This window comes from Chinchilla lanigera, unplaced genomic scaffold, assembly GCF_000276665.1.
Source record: "Chinchilla lanigera isolate Chin_1 unplaced genomic scaffold, ChiLan1.0 scaffold00017, whole genome shotgun sequence".
NCBI lineage: Eukaryota > Metazoa > Chordata > Mammalia > Rodentia > Chinchillidae > Chinchilla > Chinchilla lanigera.
Window position 1 is genome coordinate 10,837,285 of NW_004955418.1, and position 9,219 is coordinate 10,846,503.

At 33.8% G+C, this 9,219-nt stretch overlaps 1 protein-coding gene across 15 annotated transcripts in view; it reads right to left on the bottom strand.

Moving 5' to 3' along the window:
* Ppip5k2 (diphosphoinositol pentakisphosphate kinase 2) overlaps window positions 1–9,219 on the bottom strand; it is a 75,851-nt gene that overhangs the window by 15,065 nt on the left and 51,567 nt on the right. For 5 of the 15 annotated variants that reach the window (XM_005382195.2, XM_005382192.2, XM_005382197.2 and 2 more), the window contains exons 24-28: window positions 6,615–6,788; window positions 4,201–4,374; window positions 2,943–3,015; window positions 1,117–1,236; window positions 206–268 (exon numbers count right to left, since the gene is read on the bottom strand). In XM_005382195.2, the coding sequence (XP_005382252.1) occupies window positions 206–268; window positions 1,117–1,236; window positions 2,943–3,015; window positions 4,201–4,374; window positions 6,615–6,788 (604 nt within the window). The remainder of the gene's footprint in view (window positions 1–205; window positions 269–1,116; window positions 1,237–2,942; window positions 3,016–4,200; window positions 4,375–6,614; window positions 6,789–9,219) is intronic. The other 10 variants (XM_005382196.2, XM_005382198.2, XM_013513002.1 and 7 more) reach the window with 8 other exon arrangements.

Sequence of the window (9,219 nt, forward strand, 5' to 3'; positions counted from 1 at the left end):
AGCAACGTTAAATTATTGTATAAATTATAATTAAAAAGGGAGCTAAACAGTATCAACAATTTGAGGGAATAAATTGGAATTGCACGCCAATTGAAATTACGGATGAAGAAATGAATGATACTGTACACCCCGTATTTTGAAATCAAAGAAAAATTACAAAGGGATGAAGCAGGGAAGTATCTTTTAAAATAAAAGCAAAACGTACCATTGGTTGGGTGTCGAGCAAATGAGATAGAAAACCTTTTAACAGCAGAACCGCGTGTGGCGTCTGAGAAAGAGAAAAACAGGTACCTGAAATTCATAACAGCTACCAAAAGAAGAACACTTAAGAAAAGAAGGAAAAACAAATATATGAGGAGGTTAGAGTTAGGTGACATGCAGAAAGACAATGAGAAAAAGGACAAAGCCAAATACTGGTTAAAGCAGTAACCTGGCTTGATGACAGAGGCAGAATGTTTAATGAAATACACAAAGAAAGACAAGCAGGATGAGGGGGCAATTTTGCTAAACCCATGTTTTACTGATGGAATTCCTTTGTGGGTATGTGAGCAGATGTTTTAAATAATGCTGATCCCGAAAGAGCTGAAATCACCTCTCTTATTAGCAAAAGGACATGAGCACGAAGGCATCCTGAATGGCAAAATATCAAAGCTCAAAATACACTAACAGTGATAGGATCTCCTACAGTCAGGAATCCAAAAATATTCTCATTCTGTGTTTTTATAAAAATACTGCCAAGATATTTCCTCTATTAATGAACATTCTATTTACTTTAGTTCAAAACTGATTAAGTAAAGGTTAACAATGAATAAAATTTAAAAGATCAAAGAAAATTTACTCTTTATAGTATGTATTCTCAATTTCCTAGAAGAAGAACACACAGATGCAGGTCTAGATTTTCCATTTCAGCCAACTGTTTATTGCTGAAGTCAGTCTGACTGCAATTCACTGATGAAACATGGGTCCACGCTGTAGATGACAGCACTGAGAGTGGTGTAGGGAAGGGTGCTAGGATTCCACTCGAATCAGCAGCCCCAGACTTGCTTTTGAGAACTACTGCTCATGGGTGTGTGCGTGGGTGTCGCTATGAATCTGTGTGTGCTTGTGTGCACATACCATCTATGCAGCCGGAAGAGGTCAGCTTTTTACGATGAGTACGAGCATAATCCTGTAGGTTAGGTGCACTTGAAGAACCCCCGAGCACTGAGGTGCTAAACAGGCCCGCACAGTGAGACCCTGATGGGAGTTAGAGAAAATACATACAACAACGGGTGTTCTTCCATTCACATCGGGAATTCATGCAGCATGCAGTTAACATGGCTCTTACCAATACACAGGCAGCCCTGGGCAGTGCCTTGCACAGGCTCACAGAATGCTTGTAATGTCCTAGTGATATCAATTTTAATACGATGCTTCTAATAACCACCACCATTTATCGTATGTACAAATGGGCTAATTTAGCACTGCATAAAAAGTTATCTTTGAAGAAAAATAATACGCTTATGCAATAATTATACATACATATCCTAAAAGCATTAAAAGCACTATCATAAAAACTAACTCAGGAAGACAAGGGATTTTGACAATCAATTTGCAAGAGCAGGCTGTAGAAAAAAAAACTTTCCCTGGCAAAAACTAAGTTACATTAAATCAATACTTTTGAACGTAGGCCTACACATGATGAATCTTTTCCGATGCTCCTAAGAAGTGACATATTCTTATGAAATTAGTACATCAAAGCTTAAGTATTTGTGATACCAGGCAAAATAACTCTTCTTCAGCCACTCAGACCTAGTCCACGTTCAATTTCTAAAACCTAACAAATGACTTAAGACATTAACTAATAAAGTCCCTGATAAAACACATTATCAGCAAGTAAAACACAGTCAGTGTAAACTGATACTTCATTTGAAGCAAAGTCTTTACACTCAGGCAAAACTTTATGTACTGGGGAAAGAGTAAATGAATTTTTATCAAATATATTATGCAATCAGTAAGAAGAGATAATATATAAATTTCCATAAAGATATGGTGGGACTATCAAAAGCTATTAGTAAATGTTATATGTAATTTTTAAAAGTTCTTTAGATATGTAGGCATCAACAGAATTCATATCTTATAAAGACGGCAGGACACAGTTTAAATTTACAGTGCAATCTATTTTGTTTTTATTAAACCTATTTAGATAACTATTCATGGAAAATAATATGCCATTATTCCTAGTTCATCACACACGAGCTTAAAAACCAATGAACTTGGAAAAATGTTTTTCAATGTTGCTCTGAGTGTTAGCAAAGAAACAATTATGTTCAATAAAGAGTAAGTCTGCCCGGGTGCCAGGCGTGGCGGCACACGCCTATAATCCCAGCACTCGGGAGGCTGAGGCAGGATTGTTGTGAATTCAAGACCAGCCTGGGCTACAAAGTGAGCTCAAGGCCAGCCTGAACTGCATAGCGAGACCCTGTCTCAAAAAGACCAAAAAAAAAGAGTAAGTCTGACCTTGTATGATACTTTTACTTTAGTTTTCCTTAAGAACTGCTCAGAAGGAAAATTAACATACCTAGACAGGATTTGAAACGCCTTAAAATTTTTTTCTAATCAGACAAAAGTTCTTGTTTGCATGCAATGAGATCTTTACAAATGTATCAACTGGGTAAATAAAGCTTTCATCCTAACTTGCATAAAATTAAAAACTAGCATTGGCAAGTGAACTTGTTATCACAGTGGATGAAAGGTTAAACAACAAAATTAACTGCTATTTCTTATAATCTCAAAACTTAATTGTGTATTTTGAGTTGTGCAACTCAACATTCCTGAATTAGTATGCATTACGTACAGACTAAAGCATAGCATTTGGTCATGTTTTTTCCACTAAAGAGTTTTACATGTTTGCACAGCGCTGAGTGTAAGAGGGTATGAACAGCTTCCCTTACACCACATACCTACAGTCGGGCTCGGCTTCTGTTCTACAAGAGTTCTTGGGGTTCGAAGGTAATTAGCATTTTCAGATACAACCTGCACAAGGAAAGCAAGATACATGAAACAAAGAGTTTTGAAATACATTCACAAGTCCATATGCAGCCTGTTCCAGACAGACAAGGTTAATAAGCTGTATGGTAAATATTAGTAAAAATACATAAGATATGAGAATCATGCAAGATCCCTTCTGAAGGGAGTCCATTTCATATAAGGGCCTTGCAATGAGTGGTGCGAAGCAGGCATTCAGCATGAAACATCATGTATGAGATGAGACAGATGAAAAGAAACAATTCATAGATTGATATACTTCCACTCTCTTTTTAAAGAAGCAAAATGCCCACTCTTAAACAGCTCCTGTATTTCAAGGGGGGAAAAAACAATCACGAACAAAAGAAAAGACAGACAGACTGCTGAGGTCACCATACAATTACTGATCCATGCATGGGCTTTATCAGAGTAACCTTTAAATATTCACAGCCTTAATGGATACCGTAATCCCTTTTCCTATAGTCAAGTGTATTACATTTCCAAAAGGAAATTGCTGAAGTTATCAGAGAGGTCATGTGTTATAGCAGATCTTCCATTATAATAAAAAACAGAGTATTTTAAGTTTCCACAAGTCATCACAGAAAGTCCTTCTGAAGTCATTTTATTTTGAGCCATACTATGGATAGGCACATATGCACTTGACCCCTCTTGTCATATATTTCCAGAGAAAGAAGTAGTGAGGGGGAGAATGGCCCGTATTAGATCTATCTTGTTGATTAACACTGAGTCACATAAATTTTAATATTTAAAATAATGTTTACATTGTCAGCAAACGCCAAATGGAATCAAGTTTCTCTATAGGCGAAAAGCTAGTAAATTTTCTTATCAAATTACAGTTTTGTTTGTGAAAGTTTTAAGAGACAACTAAAGTCAAAGAAAAATTTATCTCCTTTTTAAATGATTTTATTAGCAAGTAGAAGTTCCAGGAGAATAAAATTTAGTTTTTAAATCCTGGATATTTAAAACCTGCCCAGTAAAAATGCTAAACGCATGCAATGTGAGTGGTTTCTTTCCCTCAAATATTATCAGATATCATAAACATTTTTAAATGAACTTAAAAACAGAAGGATTTACTCTGATGTGAAACATAAGGGATTAGATGTCCTCAAAGACAGCTGTTTGTTGCTCTGAATGTGGGGAAGAAAAATGTTTAATGAAGTAAAGTTTAAAAACCTGTTGCCATGAGCCAAAAATACTGGATGTGAAAGCCAATGATTTGGGGGAGACAGGGGAAGAAGTGATTTGTTCCCCTGATCTGCGTCTTCGACGCCCAGTACCCACACCACTGGTATAATGCAGCCAGGTACCAGTACCCTCTGGGCTAGACACACTCAGGGGGCTCTCTTCCTGGAAGTGAGAAAGGGGGCAAAAAAAAAAAAAAAAAAGCAGAGCATGCAAAGTTAGATACAACAGAGCCAAATGACCAGAAAGAAAAAAAAATACAGTTCTCATTTGCTTATCAATTTTTTAAAAGACTGTTAAACTAATTTGGGAGCCAAATATCACAGTATTTGAGAATTTGATAGGAATGACAAATTTAATGTGATAACAACTATTGAAATACATTACTAAGTAAAAGCATCTGAAATACTACATAGCTTAAATTGTACCTTCTCTCTTAAAACTAAAAAGATTTTAATGTTCGTTGGCAACTATTTACATATAAAAGTATTCTGTTCAATTTTAGATATTCAAGAGATCTGAGTTTTGGATAAACTTCAATACAAGCACTAGAGTACTGCACATAAGGTCGAAGAAATTTCAGTGTACAAAAATTACACACTAAAAAAATCAGATTATACAATGGATACAAATTGTACTTTTTTATACCTGCAAGCTCTCATCTGATTACCCCCTCCAGAGATTATTTATAGAGGGCAGCAGGCAAAACATGCACAAACATTCTCCTTTTCCATGTGTGCACGTTCATATCAGACAATGAGGGCGGAGCAAAATCTACTTGCACAAAATGAAGAGAACAGTCTTTTTCTTTTTGTGTCTTTTAGAAGTACAGACTTTGGATAGCCGTGGAGACGGTGAACACTGGAAAAACCTTCAAGGTTTTGCTTGAATAATTTACCTCATGGAAGTAAAAGTTTAGCATGGGAAAGAAATATCTCTTGAAAGTATTCATGAGGTTTAAAATGTGTCCCGTGTTTTAAGAATTAACAAGGGCAGTGATGTTGAAGGCCTTACAAATATAGATGAGTGGCAATACATGAAGATTTACACATTTTGCTGGCTTGTTATTATACAAACATTTTGGGGGACAGAAGACAGGGTTTTGTAGTAAAATTATTAACATTAAATTGTAGATTAACAGTTGAACAACCCATCAAAATCACTGCCCTCATACAAATGGTGGTTTTTTTGTTTTTTTTTTTTTAAATAAACTACAGACGGTTTTAAGTCATTTCCCAATTTCCTGGAATTTAGTATACCTGAATGCAACCCTAAATTTCTCATTTTTCAATTAAGCTACAGTAGAAAAGATAATTCGAAGTTCTATAATGTTAACATCTTTGTTAATCACCTTTTAAAAAATAACTAAAACTATCATGTTCTAGGCAACCCTAATAAAGTAAACATTTTCCATGAAAGTTCTAACAAGCTATTTTATTGATAGATACCGGCAGATGTTTTTCTTATACATAACTGTCAAATGTGAAATATTATAAAAGACATGTTTGTATAATTTGGGGCTGTAGAAATAAGCACAATTCTTTTTTGTTTCTATTCTTATCCACCAACTACTAATGTTATATCTGATTATCTGGATGTGGAATATGTACAGGTCAACAATAAATGTTTCTAACTTCAAAGTTTATAGTTCTTTTTATCTTCTTTTACATTTTTATTAGTGCATTTAGAAAAGATTTACAGGCACTGACCTCAATCTGTACAAGGAGAATAATCCTATAGAGAACAGATAATTCAAAGTAAAAGTTTAATTTTAATTTATTTTTTGTTGTACGAGAATTCAATCTAGGCCCTGGCATAGGTGAACACCATAGTACTATCATATTACATTTCCAATACCCATCCCCACTTTAGTTTTTTGAGACAGTATCTCACCAAGTTGCCCAGGATAGCCCTCAACTTATAATCCTCCTGACTCAGCTTCCCAAGTAGCTGAGAATACAGGCATGTGCCACCACACCATATACAATTTGAAATTAATCTTAATCTACAGTGGCACTAAATCAGTTATTACTGAAACATCTCTGGTAATGTCTTTCCAGTTTCAATAAAAATTACTCCTAATCCATTAATTAGATTTTTTAAAAAGTCCTTTAGAGAAGAATAAACTCATGAAGCAAGATCAAAAAAAGATTAGTTTATCAGATTCTTATGCCTTGCATTCAGTTTTGTTATGATGACTATACACAAAGCTCTAAATTCTAAAACTAATCTTTGTTTCCTCAACTGCCTCTATATTTTTATGTATCTTTTGAAATTTGTTAAAAAATAGACAAAGTTGAAAAAAACTTCGTAGGTTCCCAAGCTCCATAATTAAAGCTGTATTTTCTTTTCAATTTTATTACTATATAGTTAGTTCATCTTATGAAAAACATGCTGACACATACACTTACTTCATTTGTAGCCATCTTTCTAGATCGTGGAAGTGGAGACTTCCTGTGTATATGAATTGGCTCTGATACCAATGGTTTAAACAGTATAACAGCTCGATCAACCTCATCTCTTTTAGAAGTATGTGGCTCGTCATCATTATCAATTTTAAAACCTCTTCTGCCTTCACTCTGTGGATAAAAATGCAATACACTCAAAATTTAGATTTAAAAATTTCTGATTAACAAATTCAATTACCAACTATATAGCTATAATCAAAGAGATATACAGTATAGTTAAATAAACTCAGTTAAATATATATTTCAGAAACTATATATATATATGTATGTATGTATATGTATATGTCTGTGTTTTCTAAGATGAATTAGTATCAACTGAACTCTTACAACCTCTCAAAAATTTAAAAAAGAGAGAGGAAGAGAAGTGAAGCAAAGCAATGGAATAATAGAAAGTGTTCGGAAACTAAGCTACTACAACCTACCAACAGTACTGCAGACAGTAGGGAAATGATGAACTTCTTTAATATTTAGTCTTAGAACTAGTGATCCATACAGGGGGAAACATGCATACAAGACTAGACTCCATTATTACATAAAGCCTACCCAGTCAAAAAGCAAATTTCAGTGTATTACAGAAATAAAGCAGGAAAATGATGGCAGATGAAAAAATGAGAGAAATAAAGAACAATGCAAATACCAAAGATAGAGATATGGGAGATCTGAACTGACCTGGAAGACATGCTGTGACATATATATTTACTTTAAGAAAATATGAATATACATTGTAATAGGTCACTATTCTACAATCAATATCATAAAACATTTTAATACAGTAGTCCAAGTCTAAATTAACAGACTATAAACAATATTAATGACAATATTAATGTTAATGACTGTAAACAATATTAATGACTATAAACAATATTAATATTATTATATTAATATTAATACAATATAAATTGTGGAATTTAAAATTTGCTTTCTAAAATACAGTATATACAATCAAAATGCATGACATCAATAATATAAAAGAAGAGATAAGGATTAAGTTAAACAAACTAGAATCTTTTCAGATGCTTATATTGTCTAGTAAACAATAGAAGTTTTATTGACCTTTAAAGGTCAGGGATTCATGTCACTAGTTCTCGGACAATCATTAAAAATAGTAAAATAATGTAAACTTATCAGATATTCTATTGGAAGGGGAGATAACATCAGAGAAGGCAAGTGGGGGAGAAAAAGGAATGCAAAAGAGGTAGAATAATCAAAATTTGTATGAGAGTTTAAGATGATCTAGTAAACCTAAAATAAGTAAAATTCGTATATTATAATATATTCATACATGCACATCATACATTTGAAAATAATATAATAATGTAAAAAACAAAGATTATGAGAATGGATTAAAAAATACAGCTTAAATATACTTTTTAAAGGTGACATATAATATAACAAATGTATGAGTCTAGAAAGACTGAAAGTAAATGGATAGCGATATAGAAGTATTGTTTAACCTTTCTCAATTAAGAGTCCATAAGAGAAATGAGTGCTACCACATTAGCAAACATTGTATATAATAAATTAAAATCTATCATGTATCAAAACTGGTATGCCAATACTATCCTTGAATTGAGAATACAGTCATTCAGACTATTCTATATTATGTGCTTCAAATGAGGAATCTGAGAAAGGTTTAAACCAAAGTCAGACAACAGTATTAGAAATAAATGGAGACTCTTCATAAAATGAGAAAAAGATTAAATTATCAGATAGATAAATCAAAGTATGATTAGAAACAAAATATGATTAAAAACACTTGTGGGTTTCTAATCACACTGAAGCTCAAGATCAGATAAGAAAGACAAACTGATGTATAACAGATGTTTTTGAGTGTTATATTCCTGGCCACTTCTTAGTAATCAGGTAAATTAGAAATAAATCAGTTCTTTCCATGATTAAATACCCATTCTGAAGCACCACAAACACTACTTAAATTAAGATGGCTTGGGAGTGCTAGTTCTGCTGTAGTTCCACTAGCCTACCTCTTGGCTAGAGGCAAAAAGTAGATTTTTACTGGAGGAACATGATAGCATCAACTATAGGCTCAAGTTTTCTCTGCAGTTCTTAATATTCAATATCCAGCATTGTATCAGTAATAGTTTGGAACAATAGAAAATAAGATATCAAAAACCAAGGGAAAAAAAGAAAAAGAAATGGACCCAGAAAATGTTACTCTTTACAAATTTCAGAATAACCATAATTAATATGCTCACAAACAAATTAACAGAAAGACTAAGACTTTTAATTAAGAGCTAGAAATCATAAAAAAAAAAACAAATGGGAATTCTAGAGCTAAGAAGCATTAACTAAACCTTACCTATTGTGTCCTAAAATTAAGAACACAGTGACTGGGTTCAAGAGTAGATTGAAAAATAAATAAAGACGGACTAGTGGACTGGAAGAAAGGTAAGTACAAAGAAAATCTGTGCCTGAACGGGGAGCCTCGGGCGGGGAGCGCCGGTTTTTTGGGTCTTTGGACCGGCGACTCACTCCCGGCCTTGTGGTTCCCCGGAAGGAGGGCTTCCAGCGCACAGGGAGCTGC